The sequence below is a fragment of the Bombus affinis genome, chromosome 13 (genome assembly GCF_024516045.1).
Source record: "Bombus affinis isolate iyBomAffi1 chromosome 13, iyBomAffi1.2, whole genome shotgun sequence".
Lineage (NCBI taxonomy): Eukaryota > Metazoa > Arthropoda > Insecta > Hymenoptera > Apidae > Bombus > Bombus affinis.
The window spans coordinates 2249879-2275089 of NC_066356.1; the positions used below are offsets into that span (position 1 = coordinate 2249879).

The 25211-nt window shown below is 35.9% G+C and overlaps 1 protein-coding gene and 1 long non-coding RNA gene across 8 annotated transcripts in view; one reads left to right on the forward strand and one right to left on the reverse strand.

Annotated features, from left to right (window-relative positions):
* LOC126923452 (uncharacterized) overlaps nucleotides 1–18201 on the forward strand; it is a 130081-nt gene extending 111880 nt beyond the window's left edge. For all 3 annotated transcript variants that reach the window (XR_007713160.1, XR_007713159.1, XR_007713158.1), the window contains 2 exons: nucleotides 17324–17487; nucleotides 18005–18201. This is a non-coding gene — a long non-coding RNA (uncharacterized LOC126923452). The remainder of the gene's footprint in view (nucleotides 1–17323; nucleotides 17488–18004) is intronic.
* Nucleotides 1–25211, reverse strand: part of LOC126923435 (dipeptidase 1-like) — a 145146-nt gene that overhangs the window by 81957 nt on the left and 37978 nt on the right. For all 5 annotated transcript variants that reach the window (XM_050736881.1, XM_050736884.1, XM_050736885.1 and 2 more), the window contains one exon: nucleotides 16401–16709. In XM_050736881.1, coding sequence (XP_050592838.1) covers nucleotides 16401–16709 — 309 coding nt within the window. The remainder of the gene's footprint in view (nucleotides 1–16400; nucleotides 16710–25211) is intronic.

The following is a 25211-nucleotide window of genomic DNA, read 5'->3' on the forward strand; positions in this document are numbered from 1 at the left end:
CTCGTGATTATAAGAAGCGGATATGGTTTCAATGACGTAAATGTTTATAAAAAGATTTCCTTTCGATATATAAATAGGCGTTTAGTATTAATACAGTGATGTATATCAGTGAATGCAAATATCGTTTAAGTAACACGCGAAATATATTGCACTCTTTCACCTTTTGCATATTTCTTTCAATTGTGGCTGTTTCAAGTTTCAAACAGAGTGAGACTTCTTGAAATATATGGAAAATGTGTCACACGCGTATCGATCGATAGATAATTGGTATCAATGCTATCTTCCATAATTATTAAAAAGTAGAGATAGAAGATCGTACTTTACATTAAACTAAACTAAACTAAAAGAGAATCTGCAATTTTTCATATACCCCAATAATTTAAAAAATTATAAGATTTTTATTAAATCTGAAATTCCTTTTCAACACGTTTCCATAGATAGCAGCTTTGTACATATTTGCATTCGATGTCACCAAGATGTCCTCAACTGTCAATGTTTTATATATAAAAAAAAAATCCCCTCTAAAAAATTTCTAGAAAACAAATAAGCAATGTTTACCAGCACTATTTATCAGCAAACACTAATCGTCTTGTCTGCACATGATACCGTACCGGCTCGTCAACAAAATTTCGATGCCAACATTTTGAAAGTTTTTTATTTGTCGAGATTCAGCGAAGAGTTCTTGATCCATAGTTTGTGATCTCCACCTCGCAAAAAATTATTCGTTTACAGATGCACCGAAAATGGTCGAGTATAACTTTTTAATTGCTCGACTATCAAAACCTTTTTCCACAACGATGCCCATACACGAATGAAAGGGTCAGGCTAGATCGAACGCGTTGCAGATGCTTTTAAATATATAACGTCCTTTTCCCTCATCGATCAGTCTCGTAAAACGATTTCGATGGCAACAGGTGCACGAGTGGGAAAAAAAGTAGGAAGAAAGTTATATCAACCCAACGAGGATTTCAGATTAATGGGATAACCTAGAGGAGAGGTTGCGGAAGAGTGACTAGCACGGAATAGGAGGAAACGATCCGGTAACACGATGCAAATTGCAAATGAAATTTCGAAAAGAGTCGCTGCTTGGAATCCGGTGGAATTTTCTCGAGGATATCATCTACGTTCGTTTCCCATCCTCCTGTTATTCGCGATGTTATATTGTTAATAACATTTGGCAAACTGAATGATTGTTCCCTGTGATACTGATACTGGTCTCTGACGCGCATCGCCATAAAGATTTTATTTCTATACATATATAACTGTATTATTGTGGGGACCTTTATTCTGAGCATTCTCAACTACCGTCCTATACGTCCTATATATTCAAATTTAGAGAAACTCACGTACTCCATATGTTATGCTAGTTGGTGAGAACTTCATTAACGTTATCTGACTAAACGGTGTTCGAATAATTGGTTGTTCGATTAAGCGGCGTGTACGCTGTTTGGATAATGTTCAGTTAAGCGACATTGCAGTAATCGGATGTTCGGTTAAACGCCGTTCAGACAATCGACATTCTAACGTAGTATAGCTCATAGGTTGAAAAATGATTAATCGACAAATCAGCATAATCTACCAAGAAAACATACACTGCATCACAAAAGTATGTGATGGTCTAATATTTCATATTCAATTCTTAAAATATAATTTTTCATTCTGCAATCTGCTTTATCTTCAAGTAAAAAGAACGAAAGAGCAATATAGGAAACTCCATTTTTTTCTGTGGATCATTTAAGTAATTCTAAAGCTAATTACTTGGAACAGAAAGATTAAAGTGTTTAAACGTGGATGATAGTTCATCCAATCTGATTTAATCGTAAAAAACAAGACGAGAGAGGATATTTAATAGAATGATGATCGTAATAAATGTTTTCATAACTGATCTTTATTCCCATCTTTTCTAAACATCCAGAATTCTTGAAATCGTTATTTTAATAAATAGTAACTGTAATAATAATTTTAAAAAGGATCAGTACACTACATTATTTCATAAAATTTTTATAAAAATACGTAGCCTCCAAATCCGTTACAAATTTTTCGAACAATCCGCAATATTATATCCACGAAGCTAAAATCGTAATATTGTAGCTGTAGTGCTCATGAAACTCACGATACGCATCAGACACATCGAAGTCCGCGTAGCACCATAAAAATTGCCACTAAAAGAATAACCGAATCGTTCAATTGTTCAATCGAAATCTGTTTTCGAGCGGCGTCTTTAACGTTTCTTTTTTTCTGGTTCGATTTCTCACCTCGAAACGCTCTAATTGCATCCAGCTGTGGCGTTTTCTATTTAGTTTCCGGACTGTGGTAACCCAATTAAAACTTGATCGAGGCGACGAGGAAAGAACGGTAAAAGGGGAGGGGAAAACGAAGCTGCCGGATGAAAGAAGCAAAATGCCCCGTTACAAAAATGCCACGCTACCCAATGAAATAGACGGCGGCGACGTCGATTTTGAAAAATTCGATTAGCGAGTACAATGGCTGGCCATCCTCCGCGTCCTGCAGCAACCTTTCGTCGTTCGCTCATTTCCGACTGCCTCACCAATCATCGTAGGCCCCGTCTTTACCTTTCCTTTCGATAGACACCTATTCTTTCACTGTTTCTCTTTTTCACCTTTCTGTCGGACCTTTTTCCACATTTCAGCTAAATATAGCGATGTATATTGTTAAAACATGATGATTCTGACATGCTAAATTGTGAAATATCGCAAGAAGTTACACTGGCTGGTATTTTCATTTATATAGATTTGGTATCATTTATAATAATTTTCATATCATTTAATAGTACTTTTGTATGGTTACAAAAATTTCATACTATGCACGTGAAATGTAGAATCTAATAAAAAATGATGTATTGGAAAATAAGAATGTATATAAATATTTCTTTTAGAAATATATCCTCCTTTATATCGTTTGTATATCACTATAGAAAGTCTAGCAAACTTATATTTGAACTGAACTGAACTGAAAATTTATCTTTTAAAAAGTAACTGTTCACCGATGTAACCAACAAGTGCATTAAAAGAGCGGTGTAACCTATTCCAAACTATCAGAAATAATAGAGAGTTTTTCAAAGAGCGGTATAAAAGTGGCACGAAACGAGGGAGATAATAAGCTCATAATCCGCTAAAAAAATTTCTGTAATTCATCAGAAAGAAGAAATGAAACTCCGGGGTTAGGGAGTAGAAACCGTAAGCTGTTAACTAGGAGTGCGAATGAAAGACACAGCCATCGCACCTTGAAGGCAACCACGCAGAGAGACAGAGAGAAAGTTAGGATTAAAATGCGAGAGAATAGAATAGAATAGAATCGATTTTTCCCGGCAGTGGACGAAGAGTGAAGTCACGTTTCGAAATTTTTCGCCTGTGTTGTTTCCCCGTGTAATGTTAGAATTACACGACACGGCGAGAAATTACAAAACAGCCGACTCTGCCACGTAATGCTCTTCTTAAAAGCTGCACTGCTGCAACGGAACGGTGCCTGAAAGTTTCTCTCTCCGGACGCTTAATACAGTGCACGGGACTGAGTAATAGCGTGACACTCTCTAGGAGTAATTAGATGATCGCCCTGTGAAATGGTTCTCTATCGTTAAGTATACGACGTTTCGTTCGGTTAATTTCACGAAATTGTCCGGAAACGTGATTGCTTCGTGCGTATAAGTACACTTTTGTTGATTTATTTATGTTAATGTCATTTTACGACTTAAAGGCATTTAACATTTTATCGTAAAGTAGCATAAAAGTGTAAAGAACTTGTTAGATGTAACTAAAAATATATCTAATTGTTAGGAAAAACAATAATTGAATATATTCAATATTTTAATATTTTTACAAGTAATATCTTTTAAATTATAAAGACGTTTTAGCTTCAATATCGAGTAAAGATATAATCAAAGCAGGCAATTTTTTTCGAAAAAAGAATTTTTTATCACACGTTACAGTTCTCTGGTAAACACAAATTAGAGAGCCATTTTCGGAATTGTATCGCAAATGATCGCATTCTGTACTTTAATAAATTATTATACTTGTCAGAGGTCTGATTGGCCCCGATATTGTTATATAATGAATATTCGTTACCCGCGTATTAGGCTATCAAACTTTCAATTCGCATTAAATAAATTCAAAGCAGCGCGTTCTCGTTATGAACACGAAGCTCACAATCGTTCTCTCCTCAAGTCCAAACTTTGAATTTTACATCGCTCCGCGAATTAATATAGGAATTTCTATGTATATGCGAACAAACGTAGACAGATGTAGTTATATACATAGTATATAATGTTTTATTACCTTTCTACTATTTTTCTATTATCAAATTAGATAAAATGGGACATTTTAGATCTTTTTCTATTATTATTATCGAAAGCATGCATATGTCTTTGACCAAACCTATGTTGGCTTTAATTATACGAAAACTACGTTATTCGGATATGGGAATTTTTATTCAATTTACAATAAATTTTTATATGTGTCTGTGGGTCGCCATCCAAATTCAATTTTGTCTAGATCAGTTAGATCGCTGAAATATCAAATTGTACGGCTTATAGCGCAATAATTCGTAACCACAGTGTCGCCACAGCCATAATTGAAAGCCTTAGCTCTGTGTATACACATGTTTTACACCTCTACCAAAATTTCGAAAAGTGTTAAACTCGTCTCAGTCGCACGTAACCCAGAACTAATTCCAATCTTCTGCGGCAACGTAGACAGGTTAAAAGAAAGCCAGGAACTCCTGAAGAAGTTTCAACGTGGAAACTTCGATTAACTTCCACTCGGTTGAAGAAGAAACTTCAACTAATATCTGAGGTCCATCGTGTCTCAAAAATAATTTCATCGCGCGCGTTTGCTGGAAGAACGGTCGCGAATTTGTCGCAGACACATTCGATTGGATGTTTCTGGTAAACTCTCATTTTTAGAATTTTAAATGATACCACAATTGTTAGTAGCTGCACCACATCTATATTTCTAAATAAATACAATAGATTTTTCCATCTATTCTTAAACATATTAACGTGACAAGTAAATAAATACATATACAATAGTAAAAAGTATTTATTTGTTATAACTTTAATATCTTTCACTATCAATTAACTAAAATTTCTCTGATCCGTAATTTTGAACGTAAATGTGTAAAATTAATTTGATTTGGTTATTTTTACACGACATTGTATATGACTTCAATATTTTTATAGAATTATTCAAACATTTATACAAACTTATACAATTTAGCAATATTGAAAATTAATGCCACTTGTATTCATTTCTTCTTAATAAATTGTTGCATTGTAAATGTTTGCAGATATTCATTTTTAACAGGAATAAAGTTTTAATCGCTCATAAACGTAAATTTGCTCACTTACAAGAGGAAAAATCCTAATTGAGTAAGGTTTCTCATTCTGAACTGCAAACTAGGAATTGATAATTGTTACTATAGACAGTTTCGTAGCGGTATAATAGTATCCTAAAGTGAACCATAAGTTCTTGCATAGTTTAAGCGGAAAGTTTATTTCTCTCGTAACAGTTCTATTCGAAATTAGGGATACTGTGTTCTATAGTCTTATGTTGATCGTATGACTTTCCATTATATATGAACATTATCTCGCGGAATAATTAGTTGCAAACTGAAAACTGATAGTATGATTTAACTTTTAATTGTCGAAAATTTTATAATTATGTATAATATGCTCATGTGTGCTCATAAATTGAAAATATTCAAAAGTTTGATGCGAAACATCTTTCATTAAAGATATACGATGACTTCCAATGCAGCTGCAACACCCTTTAAAACTGAATAACATTCTTAAAGTTGTACCAAATGACTTGTGTTCTTTTTGAGAAGTTACGAGAATTAGTTTACCAAATGACGTATAAAAATATTTTTGAAAAAAATTACAATTGGTAGAAATCATGTAGAACAAGGTAAAGGTCACAAATTCCAATTTTTTTATCTGGGCTTGTAATAAACATTTAAACAACACATTTTGAATATTTATATCAGTTATATGTATATATGCTGAAAATTATATTGAAATCGGTTGATACGGAAACAAGTGACAGGCATCAAAAGATGTAAATTTTAATCTGAAAGGCGTGAAAACTGCGATTTTTGCTACTTTTACCCATTTGTAGCTAATAGCAAGGTTAACTGACCTTAATGAATTTTCAGCATATATGTAGCTGATACAAATGTTCATTACAAACCCAGGTAAAAAAGTTGGAAAATGCGACCTTTACTTTTTTCTTTGTAATTTCGATCAATTGCAATTTGTTCAAAATCTTTCTATACTAAGTAGCCTAATGGACTGACCCCAACTTAAACCTCTTAACTTCTCAACAAAAACCGAGTCGTTTAATTCAACTTCAAAAATGTTATGCAATTTGCAATGGCGTTGTGACAACTTTGGAAGTTAATACATTTCATAAAATTTTACATAAACTAAGTCGCTTACAGGTACAATACGATACGTTCGACAAAACGATACAAGAGATGGAATTAGTTGAAAATCAATTTTTAAACTGAAATAAATTTTAGCATCTGGGCAATTTCAATAAATTTTACGCAAGCGATGTAAACTTTAAATTGATTCAATAAATTTTGCTGGCTATCTCTTTCGTTACTTTGTCGAAATAAAGTTATTTCTTAATATTTTACCGTGCAATTTATAGATACGCGAAACAATTTGGATAAATTTCGCATGGAGTGATACAAGATTAAATACGAGATTGTAGAAATATTTAACGCAAACGGAAAGAGATACAGTGAGTGTCAAGGGAAATATATTTATTCGTGGTTCTGTTTCAACACGTGGAATATTAAAGCTACAAAATGTATGTAGATTTAGAGCTCAGATGTTCCATTAGCTTCTACGATTTGTGCACACGCCCGTAAAGAGGAAAATCCTTTACATCGACCAGTTGAAAAGATAATCTTAACATCTGCGAACTTTGCTGGTGTTCGTGTTATCGTTTGTCATTTTCACGTAAAGCTGAATGCGCAGCTGTTAAACGCTAACGGTTATGTAATGCCTGATGTTGAGAAAAGAGATATACTCATTCCTTTAAAGCTAAAATTTATTTTCCGAAAGGATACCATCGGTTTCCTAAAAGAGTAACGTAACTAGAAAAACTAAATTTTTTAAGAATTTGACTTGAAGTAGAAAGATTGAAGTAGAAAATAATGGACAAATCTTTTTTTTTCCACTATTTAGGTAATAACTTTTTGAGTTTGGTCTTAATAAAATATTGTTTATATGTATTTTGCTTATGATTAAGGAAAAGATTAAAACAGTTTCTTAATTTTAATGTTCTTCCCGTGAAATAGCATACTTTTATTAAATAAAATATCTTCTATTCCAATGAGTAATTCACTTTTGTAGTCATTGTTTATTAGCGAAACACAAAGCTGCGAAATACCGGCTGGAAGATGAACGGAAAAGAAAAATTACAAGTCGGGCAGCGGTGTATGATGCTTAATGACAAAGAGAAAGCGCGATAAAAAATTCCGGCCTCGTCGAGACGCGGAGTATTAAAGCCACCTTAAACAACCACTAGATAAGCAACAATAACGTTGTATACTTCTGTGAACCGCGGTCGTCAGCTAGATCAGAACTGGAGAAAAAATAAAGAGAAGGAGAGAGAGGGAGGAAAAAACTTATGTCGTGCACTTATGTCAATAAGCAAGCTCGGGGTCAACTCAAATCCAACACGCGGAAACACAGAAAATCCAATATCCGTCGTGAAACGAAACGACGCTTGAATATTCCGGCGATGCTCTACCCCTTCGAGACGCACGCCAACCGAATGGCCATGAATTCGAAATTCTCAGATCTAACCGGGATTTATTGAAGTTTTTGACAACGTTGATTTCGAATGTTCCTTGTACTGGCGTCTCAGTCGTATCTCGCCTTGTCGAAACGCGAGCTTGTGCGTTGATACATGTATGATGTAAGTAAGTACAGTTATTCTTAAATGTATTCATACACTTAGCGTAGAAAATTTTCATATATACAGGGGGATCCAAATAAAGTGTTACGAGTTGTTATCTCAGTAACTAATGAAGATATCGATTTTATTTTTGCTGCAATTAAATGGTATATGGGGACTAATTATTTGGGATGCAATCAGTTTTCTTATGATGAGTTGTAGAGTGCAGAAAGAGGCATCTAGTTTTCTTTAAGTAGGAGCTGATATTAATTTTATATTATTCGGATACCTTTTATCAAAGTGAATAACATTTATTTAAACTATTCTTTTTTATTGCGCGTAACTGCAGAATTATAGTAAGGTCAAATAACGAAATGGTGTAATTAATGTGATGTAACACATAATATCAAAATAGTAATTTCGTACCAAGAGATACATATTTGCAGTAATGATCATAATAAACTAAATATGCTTATAACGTTAACATTAATGTAAATTTTACTTGATTCGATTAATAACGGCCAATAATTTCCTTCGGGCAACATTATCATGCACTCAATATAATGGTCTGTGTCGATGATAGGGGATAAAATTTTAGCTAAAATGTTAGGCAAAATTTAATTTTCCTGCTATTGTTTTACAAATGTTAATGGATACTGGAATTTAGTCGATGCAATTTAATTTCTAGATTGATGGATATTTGTGTTAAAGCAGTATTTTCATTATTGTAATAATTAATAAGTTCACAGAACTATTCATGTAACATTATGGATGGATTTTATAATTCAAATTTGTAATGGTCGACATTTCATAATCAATGCCTTCTACTTGATCTCATACTTAATTCTGTATTATACACAAAGTCCATAATTAAAAGTAAGGTATGTAGGACATATACTTGTACAATGCTTTTATTTATTTTGCGTGGGGCTTCAACTACTGGAGTATGACGTGTATTTATGAGTCACTGGGTATAATTCTAATTTGCTTCATATTACACGACAATTTGATATGTAATATTAATACAGCGATATTGCAAGCATAAATGTCATTCTCGTAGAATTTAATAACATAAATGATGAATGTCCAGAACCCAGGAAGATGTCTTTTCAAAGTTTGTTAATTGATCAATGTCGAAACCATTGAAATATTGTATAAATGAAATTCAACACGAAGTTCAACACAAAAGAAACCACTATTTATTTTGTTAAGAAAGATGATATAAAATTTTTTAAATAGCGAACTTCGTATTTTTACAAATATACCAATTCAATAAGTAAGAAGAAAATATTTGCATCAGTGTGACTATTTAAAATTAGAATCTCTGATGATAAAATAACTTTCTATTCTATTTTTACCTAATCCAATATTACATTTTTACTTTTACGACGAGCTAACATTAATCAGAAAGCTACATTTATACGCTGCATAAAATAATTACGAATTGCACATGGATTTTATTACGCCCGCTTTCTGACCTATACAAATTGGATTCTGTACAAATATCACCGTACAAAGTACACAGTGTCATCTAGATACATAAGTTTTAATTGTTTCGAGCAATGCGTTATCTTCACTGAGATTATTAATCAGCTCGATGGAAGATTTAAAATTTTCAGCTTTAGATACAAGAAAATCTGAAGATAAGGATTACGATAATTGGAAACTAAAGATATGTAGTTTTAAAAGGTTACGATAAAATAAACGTAAAAATCGTTTAATACAATAGTTTCTAAAGGTATATTCGTAAATTGCAAATGGTGAATATGATTTTTCGAGATGGCACTTCTCAGGTCGTTTACGATGAAACATGAACAGAAGGTTGTTAGCTTCCAAGGTAGTACTTGAAACTAACCCCTATTCATAGTCATGCACGGTGACTTTTTGACGAGAATAACGCGATCCGTCGTAGCGTGTCTCGCTCTCTCGACATAATTATACGAAGTCGAGATCTTGAGGAGCTCGAGAGATCATGGTTAGCCCGAAAGCCTCTGGCAGCACGAAATTCCTGGATATAATCCGTAGAATCCCTTTTACGTAGTTCTCAAACACCCCAGAACATGGAAAACCATTATTGTGTCAAATATTTCGAATCCAATCAAGTGCCTAGCTATGGTGGTATAACGCGGTTCATCCTAGCTCGAATAACTTTCCCTTTCTACTAGATAATCCCGATAGATATCGTTTGGAAATGCCAGAAAATATTAAGGATATTACTTGAGAAATTCATGACATTATAATTGATATAGAAGTGAATTGCTATGAAGTGTGACAAGATAACTCGAAACACAACAAGAACAAATTAATTGGCCATACGAGAAATAGTTTACTTGCTTTTGATGATGATTTTTATATTTTTACGTAAAGGAAAGCAATATGGGGTAATCTAGAATTTAGTAAATTCAGTATAATACTATTTCATTAGAATAATTATTTTTAGAGTGCTACTTGTTCAATAATTAAATTGATTTAAATAACAACTGTATTGGGTGAATATATTTTTTTCAGAAAATGATCATACGATTAATTTATTAAACATTTTATTACATTATTCATATATTTTGTTATTGTATATTTCATTATATTGTACAAGTCTGGATTATGTTATTTAATTGTATTGCGTAATATATAAAATATGTATGCTATGTATCTACAAATTTAAATTAAATAACCTAATTTGTATCTAACTCAAACTGTTGTGGTCACCTGTGTCCCAACGATACCAGCTGCGGGTTAATCTGTTTTAGATCTTCTGGGATCTATAGATTATTATATTACAAGCATAGAAAATAAAAGTAGCTAAGTTTAGATATTATATGCATTACCATTCAAACGTAAAACTATTATTTAATTTTGAATATTTAATTAACATCGTGATTATCACATTCAGTGAACGCAGGCGAAATGACTGCATCGTAAAAATATACAAGAAATAATAATAAATTTTTCGTTTACGCGATATACATATTTCAGTGTTGAATAAACTTCCACTAAATAAGATTCAAACGCTAATTAGAACTCTTAAAGCTGCTTTTTTCCATTGCCAATGAATATAACTGCCCGATAATGGCCAGGTATACACCTGGATATATTTTCAACCTTTTCACCACGATCTCGTACACCAGCCCTTAAAAAACAATTCCTATTAACGGCGAACCGTTTCATTCGCAAAACGCTATTTCCCTATACAAATGAAAAAATATTCAAACTAACCAGAGCGATCGATAGTGAAAACAAAGCGATTATACAACCCCTTCCGAACCTTTCGTCACACCTGCACCGGCTTGTTAGAGACGACAAAAATCAATGTAAACGTATGCCATGGCCGAAAAACCGAAACAAAAAACTGCACAAAAGAAACAGACACACATGTAAAATGGTACCTGGAGCCCGAACGGTATGTAAATCAGAATCAGGGAAGAACAACGATAAAAAAAGAAGGAGATATACGAGTTCCATCAAAGGACCTGACTATGCCCATGTGCGTCCCGCTTGCACGGCCGCCAATGCACACACAGACCAATATACATATGTATATTGCCGAAGTTTACTTGCTGCAGTGCAGTAGTAACGTTGCCCCTTCATCCCCCGGGCTGGTACCGTGCACCCTGTGCATCTCTCCTTCTTTCTTGCCGCACGATTCACTTTCTGCCTTCCTGCATGCACGCTTCGTTCCTCTCTTTCATCCTCTCCCTTTCTCTACTCTTTCTGCACCTTGCATCCTTGTCTTTTTCCATTGGTCTGCTTTCATCCGGTATCTCTCTCACGTGCCACCCTCGCTCACCCTCTTTTTCTCTCCGCAGCAACGTCCGAAAATGGATTCTCTACCTGGCCCGGAATAGTTTTCGAAAAGTTTTGCTCGCACGCGAACGGCCGTGCAAACACACGCGGGTCCAGCTGTGCGCAAGTATGTGACAGCGTATATGCAACCGGATACACGCACACACGGCCGCTTCTGACAGGTATTACGATGATAGATACGCGCGTGTCATTTTTTTTTGCGCGCGATCGCTCCACCCCCGCAGCCAACCCCTCCTGCTGGCTGCTGGATCTCTTCCGGTCCTTTTGCAACTGGCTGGCAGTCAGCCAGAATTCACGGTGCTACCACGAACCAGGACACTAGAGTTCGACGTGTAGCATCTCCGTGGGCAGCGCCATTTCAAAATGAATTTTTCTTTCCTCTATTCGTATCTTTCTCTGTTCCGCTTTGTACGTGTAACTTGTGTATATGTGCGTGGATGGACGTGTGAGTGTGTGTTTTTACTTTAACCGCGCGGCTTACCCGGTCAAACGAGAGCACGATAGCGAGGTTCGAGCCAGAGGACCGCGCGGTTTGCCCAAAAGAATCCGTTTTCACGAGAGAGCATTTCCCCCCGGCCACTTCTTTGCGACAGTTTTCTCGCGCGCTTTTTCCCTCTTTCATAGTTTCTACTTTTAATATTTTATGTTTTTCCCCGCTCTTTCTTTTTTTTCACTCGTTTCTACTCTTTGATTTACCTGGACTATTGCCTGCTGAACTTGCTCTCGATGATGTTCAATTTACGCCACCGGTGAGCGAACAGTGTTATGTTTACCAATGGTTTTTGTTTTGCAGTCGCAATTCGATTTCTATAAGTGAAATCAATTGATTGGAATAGTTAAAGAAATTTGATTAACGTCCAGGTCTTAGTCGACTAATCTCAAGCGAGCTTGAATTAAATAAGTTACTAGTAATTGATAAATGCCTAGTCATTTAAAGTTATTCAGACTCTATTTACTTTCCTCAGCTATAGTATACGATACTCTACAGCGCGATTCATTTTTTCACCACGCTTTGTTACCGCAGAGTCAAAAATATCGAAAATGAACTTTTTTTAACAAAATGAGAACGTTTCTCACAATCACTGCTATAATCAACAAACACAGAAACTGTAAGACGCTTGCGTGTATATTAAACGCACAAAAAGAAAGGCTGGAAGTGTAGAATATATATAATAGATCGTTTGGAAAGGTGCACTACAAGTCTTGAAATTTTTTTGGTGTTGGTTGCTACGGTTCCTGGAGATGCTCGAGCTTTACCGTCCCAGTCATGTGTAAAAGATGCGTTCTAACACGGATCCCCGCTAAAGGAAAAGTTCGCTCGGATGGACCGTGCATAATCGTAAAGAAACAATGTTGCGAAGCTCGCAACAAGCCGGAACAAGAGGGGCCACCTATTTTGCCTCGTCGCTTCCTCTTTTTGTGCGGCCAGGAAGCAACTTTAAAGCGTTTCAAATTAGTACGAGTGTTAGGGAGAGGAGGGGAGGGGGAAAAGCGGAAATTTAAATGGTTCACTTTGGACGGGGAATTAATTAACTTGCAGAGAATATCAGAGAATTTTTTTACTTAATGAAAATGGAGGCCAAGTTTGTTAAGAAGAATATTCGGTATTCTTTTATTTAATTTGCAATAATTGGCCAATGTTTACTGCGACGAATGCGTTGAATTTAATTAAAACATCGCCGTGTATGATGTTTCAGTCGTGCACGTAGTTTGTTATTTGGAAGGACAAGAGTCATAATGGTGTAACTGTCATTACTATTTTTTATCGAATAATAGGCCACGTTTATTGCTTCAAAAAGCCCATTATATTTTTCCAAACTATGAAAACGTATTGCGATAGAGAATAACGTTATAATGTAAATGATTATAAACTACGATATAATAAATTCACGCTCTCGAAATCTTCGCGTATTATAATTTCAATCATTTTTACAATATGTGCACTATGCATAATACACAATCGTACGGTAGCTAATCTCAAGAAGAATTTTCTGAAACGTCGTTTATTTTGAAACAAACCAAAAATTATTCGTTTCATATCGAACACAATTAGACGTTTATATCTTATATAGGCAAAATGCGATTTGCCTTATTTCGTCTCTCATTTATAACAAATTCACGATTATTAGCCTATCATCTATCTTCGAATTGTCAAGAATTGTAAAGTCCCTTAATCGCCAGTCATGTAAAAGAGCCCTAGAAAAGAGGAAGTGGTGAAAACAAACATTATTCCCCTGATCCTTTTCCACTATCCGTCCTGGACAAAGGTTGGCCAAACCTTGACGTATATTTTCCTCGGATCGACAAAAGAACAATCGATCTTTCTCATCGCAGTTGGACGCGTTCCCGTGGCATCAGGGAACCTTCAAATTTTCCCCAAAGCACACAGCCGAAGTAGTATGCGGGATAGAGAAAGTGCGGTGACAACAAACGCCCACCATAGCCCTCTATAAGAGAAGTAGCCTTTTGTAGAGGTTCCATAGAAGGCTCGTACGTTATCGCAAGTACGTAATCGTAAAGACTTAAAGTATAACGCCGTCGGGTCCTTTCTTTCGCCGGAAACTGAGTGCCGCCTCACCATCCTTTCTTTATCCTTGGCTCTCTCTTTCTGCCTGTCTTTTTCCACTCTTTCGTCTTTCACTCGTTCCATTCTATCGCGGCCACGGTGTTCGTCGACTTCACAGAAGAATTTCAGGGTCCGATATAAAAGACAAGAAGACGCTGCCAGAAACTAGGAAGCGTATAGCCGCGGCAGACGAGAAATTCTTTGAGAATTTTTCAGACTAGCAATGAATTACTCGCGATAGCGGCATTAACGAGCAGGACTCAGATAGGGCGAAAAGAGACAGAGTGGGAAAAAGCTTGGTTGAGAATTGGAGCACGAAATGTAATAGTTCGACGAGTCGCTATCGTTCGTGCTTGTTATTTGTTTCTTTGCGTCGCGACGAACGCCGTGTCGCAACGACGGAACGTTCTTATGAAATGATATATATCCGTAATCTCTGTTAGAGCGATGCCTCGCGAGGTGCGTCAACGCGAAAGCAAGCAATATTTCACGGTTTTCTACGATCTCACGATCTCCGATCGTCGAACTCTTTGTTGACTCAGGATCTGGCCAGATGTATCGCTCATAAAGTACAGGAAAGTTTGATTTCCTGGATGTTAGTCAGTTCGAAACTAATGTTACCCTTTCTGATGAGTTTGTAGGTGATATATGGGATTTGATATTAGTTTCGATTATGATTTCGACATAAAGAGACAAATTATAATAAATACTCAGAATCATCGTTACTTTTTCTGAAGCGTTCAGACACGATGGCGCGACGTCGAGGTTCGCGTGTCTTTCTGGTGAAGTGTACGACAGGATTGAAACTCAGTCTTCTGGTAAAGCGTACGGCAGAGTTTCTTCAGGATCCAGTTTCAGAGTCAAGGACTTAAAAGCCATTCGTTCGATGAAGTTTGGACACGTTGAAAGTTGAAAGTTGGACACTATCGTCGTTTGTCGAAGCAGGCCCCGACGAACACGCCGCGTCCAGCTTTTCTCATGCAAGTGAACCAGATCGGCCGGTGCCATTAACGTTAAAACGTTTACTTTCGACAGATGGGAAAGCAATCAAAAAGTGGCTGTTCCGAGGCATAAATGGGGCGTCGCTGCTGAACTTTCGTCGTACTTGCTCGAAATCCTGATCGAAATGTAGGCGTAGGTTGTATTTTAGTAGGAAGCAGGTTATTAGGAGGAGTAAGTGATTTTAGCATTTGAATTTGAAACTCTTTCAGCGCTACGTGCATGAGCTCGTTTGTTAGAAAAAATAGCTTTGTTCGTGAGTTGTTCATACTTCTACAATTTTTTTTTTTAATACAATGTACAATATCATCTTTTTGCAACTGAACATAGTAAACTCTACAGTCTTCGACTTCACCACAAACATTAAATAGACGTTGAACATCATTAAACATCATCGAAACGAGATTATTGTAGTTTGTAAACAAGCGTTTCCCCTGTACGCTCTACTTCATCGTTCGAATTTATTACTCGGCTGGTCAATCCTTGTAATTGCCAGCTGGCAGAATTTTGAAATCGAGTTTGATATATCCAGGCGAATGGTATTAACGTCGAAAAGCCTGGAAGAGGGGTCGTACTTCCAGCAATATATTTCATTCGTTTTAACTTTCTCGCGTTTAACGCGCTACTTTTGCACGAATGCGACCACAGAAACAATTTAATTCCCGACGACCGATAATCCGGCCCCAAAACAAAGGCGCGAACGCTAAATTTCATTTAGCACCGTGAACCCACCCGTTCTGCTAGAAATAATCCTTCTGATGAGTGTGGTGCACAAACGAGAGTGAAATGTTTGAATACACATATCGATGCCTGTGACGTGACGTTCAAATTAGTGTGCTAATAAGAGTAACATTATGCGAGTGTCTAGGATAAATGTCGACTTTTTATATCAAACTAAGTATTGATCAAATTCTTTACAGTGCAAATATTTTTTGTACGTTACACTAGTCGCGGTCTTTACATTTATCCTAATTTTGATTTTCCAAACGATATCCCAAAGCAGCAATCATCGCTGCCGCAATACGGTAACATTAGCAAAAACGATCCCATTCGCTCGAACATAGTTGCATATAATTAATAAAGACGAATCGATTAAAAGGATAATTTACCTGATAGTCCATGTAGTTCCCGTAGCCCATGTGGTTGCAGGTGCAGGCACATGCCTGGATGTGCCTCCGCATGTCTAGTTCAACCTCCTCGCCGCAGACACCTCTGCTCGCGGCCATCATGGTGTCACCCATGCAGTAACCGCTGGTGCAATACATCCTTGGATCGCTCTGGTCCAGGTAGCCACCTCCTGTGTCATCGTACCCGAGTCCGCTAGCGCACCTGGAATCCGAGGTATATCCCACGCGAGATTGGGGACGTTCCTCGTATCCCAGTCTGGACTGGGGTCGATGGAAGCTCGGAGGTACATCCTGCGACACAGAGAAGGTTTTGCGATAAGCTGCGTTCACCTGCTGCATTATTGAAGAAGGTGAGGCGAGGTAATGCGTGGTGGGATAGAAGTTTCGATAGAAGTTTCGAAGGAAACGGAGGATGAGATATTCGAGTGGAGAGTTCGATTGTTCAATACGTTTCGCATTAATTAAATTTTCATTATTTAGAACTACGGATGTTCGTAGTTTTTGGGAACAAAATTAAAGACATAGATTATATATGTATATATATTCATAATTGCATATCGAACGTAAACCGTATGAAATTCGTGAGGATAATAAAGACACGAGATTTTAACGTTAAATTTTAATGTGAATAAAATAAAGTCAATGGATATTATATGGATGCAACATGGGGGATAAATTAGAAGGCCGAAATGAAATTTTTTTTCAATGGAAAATATATTTTACCTCAAAGTGGTGCAACAAAAAAATCGTTCTTCTCGAATTAAATGGCAATGAATAAATCGTACAACAAATATCCGATTATATATTCCTCTCATTTCGTGAATTTTAATAGTAGATATAACACGTTAAAGAATTTTTTATCAATTCCTTTGATTGTTTAGAAATAAAAATTTACTAATTTTCAGCATTATGTCCGGCGTCGAATGATTGCTATGAGAAATTTAAAAAATAGCGATGGAAATAATCGAGAAAAGTCGTGAAATTTCGCACACTGTTAATTTCCTTCAAATCTTCGGTAGAGATGGATGACTCTGGAGATAGTCCTTAAATGCTTTTTAAGTATTCTGAGGTGAGTGAATCATTTAAATGTTGTTTAAAAGGTCTTTCTTGTCTTTACTCTTTAAGAAATCTTTTCGTATTAATTTTTAATTTTTGTTCCATTAATCATAAATGGTTGTATTTAATTTTGTCAATGGAAATAATGGTAAATCTAATTTTTATTATTATAAATGTATATTATTAATTTATATTCACTATTACTTTAAAAATGTCAAAGTTAAATATTGTTATTGATTAAACTTCTATTTTACTTAAATGCAAATTCGAAGGCACTACTTCTTGTAATAAAACTAATTTATTAATAATTTTATATAACAGATAACTATTATCATTGATAACATTACAAATGTATTCTTTATTGCGTAGTATGGTTTAGTAGTATAACTTTAGTAGTATAACTTTATGGTTTAGTAGTATAACTTTATTAACTTAGTATAGTAGTTATAACTTTTATATATGTGCAATTAAATTCGTACAGTATAATATTGATAATATTTCTAACTTTATTTTCATATTTTTTATTACAGAAATCGTATCATCTTTGCAACCCAGCGAAGTTTCAGTAAATTATTTAAGTCACATTGATTGTTAATTCATTTGTCGTTTAAAGATACTTTATATCTATATTGCACTAGACTTAAGTATATTGTATATTACAACAATTTGAGTTTCAAAAAGGTGTACAATTATTGTATAAATTGTATTAAAAGCCTATTCTAAATCATATCCATATTTTCCTGATACAAAATTGCAATTTTTCCTGCTACATCTTCCCAAGTTATGTTCTTCTGATTTAGAACTACGATTTTAGTTAAAAAAATTTCTCGGAACATAAAAATTTCAGTTCCGAAAAATTTTACGTGTCACTTAATTATATTCCCCTGATGCAAAATTTCATGTGTGGTTAAAAATTCCCACCATGATCTGAAAATTTTAGTTTTAAAAAATTTTTGCATGTCAGCACTTCGTCAGTTATGTTTTCCTAATACATTTTCGTTTGTAATAAAAAATTGTTGTCAATACCTGAGAATTTCAATGCTAAAGAGCTTTTGCGTGCGACTTACTTACGAGTTATGTTTTCCTTATGTAAATTCTTAAATTTTCGCAGGAAATTTTTATCAAAAGTTGTCTCATCTTACTTTCTATTTATTTCTGTTACGATTCTATCTTATACATACATGGATGGAAGAAAGGACGGATATATGGATAGAAAGATGAGCAATGGATAAGAAGCAAAAGGAAAAGAGGATGGAAAAGAAGATAAGGGAAGGGAAGTATGAAAGGGGCAAGGAAAAAATATAAGGAAATAGAAAGGTGGGATAGAAAGGAATATAAAGGAAAGAATATAATGAAAAGAAATATAAAGGAAAGGAAAGAATGAAGAGGAATACAGAAAATGACTAGGAAGCGAAGGGAAACGAACGCACTTGGAACTATTATTTATCTTTGTTTTTTCTGCTTTCAAGGTTTAAGTTTAATCGAGAATGAAGGAAACAAAGAAAAGGAAGTACAGGAAAAGATGGAAAGAAAAAATTATTGAATTTATCATTTATCAAATAGGAATAGGAGAAAGGAAACAATGAAGAGAAAGAAAAGATCATTACTTTACCTGTATTCCTGCTGATTGCAAAACTTCAGCAAGATTGAAGGAAATAAAATACAAGAAAACATGGAGGAGTCCCGAAATACATATAATATGTACTGTATACACAAGAAATCTGACAGATAAAGAGTTAATTGTTTTGTAAATCTGTTTTTCTGCATTCTTCGTTATTTTATTACATTGTCAAAGGGTTAATCGTCGTTGTTCCTTAGAAAATATTTAATTTGAGAATTAATCTCGAATGTATTAAAAATACTTCATTGATCTATCTAAATTAAACGTACAATAATCTTAGAATATTGCTCTGTTTTCGTGCTGCAGACAAGGAATATAAATTGAACGTGTTGGTTTAGCGACAACCTATGAAGAGATTTAATGGTTTGCAAAATATTTAATGATGAAGGTCTTAACGTTCGTTGGTTGGGTTACCCAAGGGCTGATTTATACTAAGATTTCGATAAAGTTTTAGAACTGGGGACATAGGAAGTTTAGAAGTATTTGATTTATACTAGACAGTTTGCGTAGACAGTGGTTTCCGGAATAATTAACGATAATGGCTCTAATACAGAGCACATTGATAAATATTTATACTTGCCGTAAGATAATCAACGACTATAACAACTTAGGTACTCTATATATTTCAATTCTGCTATAGTATTTATTTGCTTACTCTACTTTCATTTAGGTAGTTTTTTCTTAGGAAAATAAAATTTCTTAAAATCATTAAAAAAATTAATCTTTAATATGATCTCTACCATGATTCACTAGGATCGTTAATTTCTTCAGAGTCTCATGATCATCAATGCTATTCCTGGATCTATTTCCTCTCATAGTCTGTCTTTCGATGTATTATTTTTAGTCTATCCCTGAATATATTGTAAAAGGTCTAAAAATTTCGCTGAAGATGAACGAATTTACATCTACCAATGTTCCCCACCACTTTATCATTCTATAATTCCACAATATATTTATATTTACCAGGACTAAAAGCGACCTAACCGAAGTTAATTCGTCTTCATTAGTTCTTAATTCCGTGCCAGAAGGAATTTCTCGCTAAAAGACGACCTAGTTGATAGGTTAAACGCGGAGACAACGGAGGTCAGGTCAGAGAAGGTATTTGTACGAACGGGATGATTAAGCGAAAAGTTATGCGAATGTTACTGAATACCTTCTGGTGACGAATATAGAAGAATTGCCACTGGTCTTTATTTCGTAGAGGTATAACAGGCGATAAAGAATGGAAAATCTATTCAAAAAGAAAATAAATTGTAGAAGATGGCGTCCGTTATGATAACGCAATCAGCGCTGATCAAAAGAGGATGTTAAAAAGTGTCCATTTTTGGATCTCGTTGCGAACAAAAATTTGTTGCAGGACATTGAAGGGTATCTATTTAGGAACAAAAAATTTCAGTAGCGTTTATCCGAGAAAAGGATGGGAAAGTTGGAAACAATGAGTGCAAAGATAAAAAAAATTACCAGCGGTCGGACTTACTCGTGCGTTACACTTAATCTTCATCTTCTTCAGTTACTAATCCATCTACGAAATAATTTTTTGGAAGTTCTGCTGCTATGCCAATTCCCGCAGGGAGGACTTGCTTATGTGACTCTATGGGGACTGGCAAACCCACGTTCCCGAAGCCAGGGAGGACCGTCGGGACAAGCGTCCCGCTTACGTGAGTCCTCTATGTACACCGCAGGGAAGGTTATCGGGAGTGTAAAGCGTTTAAGTACGGTTACGCTCTCTCTACGTGGCCTTGGGTAATAGCGCACCTACGATCCTGAAGCCAAGAATGGGACCGTCGGGATAAGTTCCTGGGTACTTTGTATCTTGAAGCCCCCGCTTACGTGAGTCCCATCTGGAACTGTCGAGCACGGTTAGCAGGTCGCCGGTTGGCAGTGACGTGGCCGTACATCCACACGATAGTCCCACCAATGACTAAGGTTGGTACCACGGAGGTCGAGTAAAAGCTCGGAGGGAGTTGGAACCCCTCAGCTCGCTCAATTGGTGGTGGCAGTGGCTGATGGCCAAGATGCTGCCAAGAGGGCCGATTTAAGGAGTATTGGCTCCCCCGAATGGCCTTTGGCGGGTGAGCAGTGTCCCACCTGCTCCCGAACCGTCCTGGAGAGACGGTAGGGCTTAAAAAGCGCCCCGTTCGACCTGAGACGAGTGGCAGTCTCTGCCAGGCTTAACTAATCCAGGTAGCAAGGTACTGGCTGCCTTGTGCGCGCTGGTTGGGCGTAACCCCAACCCCTATGGCCCTAGAGGTGCCCGGGTACTGTATGACGATAAATTTGCGCTAAGGAAAGAACCCGTTACCAAAGACAACAATACTTGCTATGCCAATTGGTATTTGTAATTGTCCAAATCCGAAATAGCACAACATCGTTGCTACGTGAGAACGGCAACCAACAACACAGTCTTCGTTTTACTTTTGTCATTTAATACGCAAATAAAATATTTTATATTATTTAAGTGCTTAGAATGCAATTTTATCTTAATCAAAATCCTATTCTTCATTTATATTTCAATTTGATACTTTTGATATCAAGGGTATCGAACGCTATTGCAATCTGGAATTCAAGATCTCCATTTTCGTCGATACGGTCTGCACAATATCCAGGTGGCTGTCCCATTTGATGTGTACCACATGTACATAAACATCTTTATGACTTAGCGTTGCAAGAAATTCCAATCGAGCAATTTCTATGCGGTGAAATTGTGCTCGCCTTATATTTAAGTTTTCTCCGCGTATCAATTCAGATAAATGATTAACTTCATTCGAATGATGAAGAATTCTATTCGTAATACGACGATGAAGAGGAGATGTAGATACTGGTTTAAATGTGGCATTTACAATGCGTTATGGTACAAGCTGTTTTATAATTCTGAGATAACGTAGACGATGTATTATTTTAGATACTTTTGTCGAAATACTCGAATTGATTTTTTATGCGTCCATTAATGACCTCAAAAATATACCGGTTTTTAGTAACAAGTCGTAATTGATTTATTCGTTCATCCGAAAAAGATGAAGACAAAATATAACAAATGGGTAAGTTGGACGTCTGCTATTTTTTCATCTTTGCATTCATTTTTTTCAACTTTTCTATCGTTTTTCGGATATATGCTGATAACAGTTTTGTTCCTAGAGAGATGTTCTTCAACGACCTACAAGAATTTTTCATTCGCCATGAGGTCCAAAAATGGCCACTTTTTAACATCCTCCTTTTCATATGCCCACCATATGCTATACCTGCCTTATACTATGCTTTGCGATATTTCTTCTTTTCCATATGTATTGTTTATAAATATTTTTTAGAACATGAAGATTCCAATTTCAAATCTCAAGAAAGAGATTTCCCCCCTTTCAAAAACTTTTTGTGAAGCCGCAAGTAATGTTACGATATTATATCAGGCTACATCGATTTCACAAGTTGATTGAAAGCGACTCAGCAACGATCCCGAGAAGAAGGTTCCTCTAAGAGATGTCTTACGGATGATAGTACCGTGCACATTCTATTGACCTATATCGTTCGAATTCTAATCAGTTCTCATTCCGTATGAGTAATCTGTTACCCTATAATTCTTCACGTTGAAAAGCATCCGAGAGGCAGTGGATATCGATTTCAATTTATAAATGGTCTCGGTTCGTAAACGACGAAACAGCATTCTCCACAGGGAACTTTTAGCCAGGCTTTGTTTCTTGGAAGTCTACCGTGGATGTCGATGAATGTATTCTTGACAAAAGTTTCTATCCTATTTTACACTATTCGTTTCTTATGTATTTTTACGCTTGATAGTTTTACCGATAAGTATTAAAAGTATTTAAGTGTAAAAATCGCAAACGTATTATTGAAAGATATCGAGAAATAATGCTGAGATTTGCGATTTTATGAGACATAATTTCTAATAATTTCTAATAAATAAGACATAATTCCTAATAAAATTTTTCACGTGAATTGCGATACATTCGTGACTTAATAAGAGGAAATTTTTGAAATTAATATCGCAATTATGTTAGAGACTATGATAGGAGATAGACATATAATTAGCAATTTCGATAATTACCGGCTAAATGTAATTAATTGCTCTCGTGTTCAATGGTTATCTGATGTGTACTGAATCAATTCAGAATTCTATTATTATGTCCCATTATTTGCGTCAGATGATCGAAGGTTTTGCTATCATTTTGAAGATGAAAAATTGAAACTAAAAGAAAGAAAGATAGTGAGGGAAAACTAGTTATTGATACAGATATCGATACAATTATTATACCGCAATAAGATATACATCAAACGAACAGAAGCAAAATCTAATCTCTGCACATGTGCGAAGTAATAATTTCCATTTCGCGTGTCCGTTTCCCTTAAAACGTCATAATGACGCATCGATTTCTCATTTGCCAAGATGAAGATAGCCCGTTTTCTCTTTGGAAAATAGCTTTTAAGAGTAACAGCGAAGAGACAACGACGAAGAAAAAAAGGGAATCCGTTCGATGGCCGTCTGCTTCAACACCGGCTTACAATAAAACACTTGAGAGAAACATTATCGATCTCTCGCAACTCTTTCGCCATCGATATTCCCTCTCTATGGTTGTAACGTTACAACTATCGAGAATCATTACGTCCATTGTTTCACGAGAGATGGTAATGTATTTCCAAGCTTTTAATTCAAACTGCATGGCCGGCTTGCGAAATCAGCTTTAAGAAATATCGCAATATTATTTCAAAGATTAATTGAGGATTAATCGTGAGATCTCTGGAATGTGTAATTTATAAAATACTATCAGGTACTGGTAAGTAATTGCCGCTTAATACTCGAAATATTTGGATGTTTTGAAAGATAACGTAAAGGTTAAAATGAAAGAGATACGAAGAAAAACAGAAATAGGGAAAGGTTATGTGTACGTAATGCGTTTCACATGCGTATTACGCATCGAAATTGCATCGAATAGCAATAGAGGACGAGTTTGGGACAGGTGGCTGCATTCCCAGGCTTATTGCCGAAGAATAAACGTTGATTTATTTCGAACGGTAACATTTCCCGGGACCGCTTTTCTCTCGGCTCAAGCGCGCGTTGCCTGAATTCCTAAAATATGGCGAGGAAACGCGGAACGGAGAAACTGGGCCAAATCGATACCGGCCAAATATACGTACGGCAAAAGTTCGAACTTGAAGCATGCATGCCGGCCCGTCGAATCAATTTTCGGTAACCGAAAAGCCATAATGGCCGCCGCAAGATTCGTCGCTGAATTCGAGGTTCAGCCGAACCGTGGCGAACCTCGCGATTTCTACACAAAAGCTCCACTTTCCACCTGATGAACACACGTTGCTCCTGGACGTTTCATATTGTTGTAGATGGCGATCTATGCAATAATGTTATTACAGTTCGCGATGATGGTCGTCGTTAATGACACGTGCTCTATAGCGTTTTAACAGTTAACAGATAATCAGATTGAGAAAGAAGATAGTCGTAATTAGTGGCAGGACCAAGTTCAACATGTACTTACAAAACCGAATCAAATCCGCTAAGGTTCACCTGAACAACTTCTTGCGAAGAAATGTTCTTGCATTTAATTTCGACTAAGTTGATTTCACCTAATACTTTGTAAGAAAAGAAATACAAAGTTCTACGAGAAGTCCTATAAAAAGAAGTCATAAAATGGAAGGAATCGAAGTAACTCGAAGGTAATTTAAACATCTACGCTGTCAATCGAATTCTCAAAGTTGAAACACGAATTGAAACATGTCAGTGAAGTTCGTAACGATCGCTATTGTCAGTAACAAGTCTCTCTACCGTTGAATGTAGTGATACACTTCACTTAACAATCAGGTCGTGAAATGGAAAGCTATGGAAAATAGCGATTTTTTTTCACTCCCTTTTGAAATCTCTTTTTTTCGAATCGTTATTGAAATAGCGTTATGACTGTTCGCGAAGAATATTGTTGACAGTAACAAATATTCTGATATTGGATGTAGCGGTAGCACTTCAGCTAACAACTGAGTCGTGAAGTGAAAGAGTAGGGAAGATTGTGATTCCTTTCGTTTGAATATTTTAGAATAGGTACAAAACAACCGCAGATGAGTATCTGTTTCCAATGAAATGAGATATTATCGCGTTTGTTTCACAG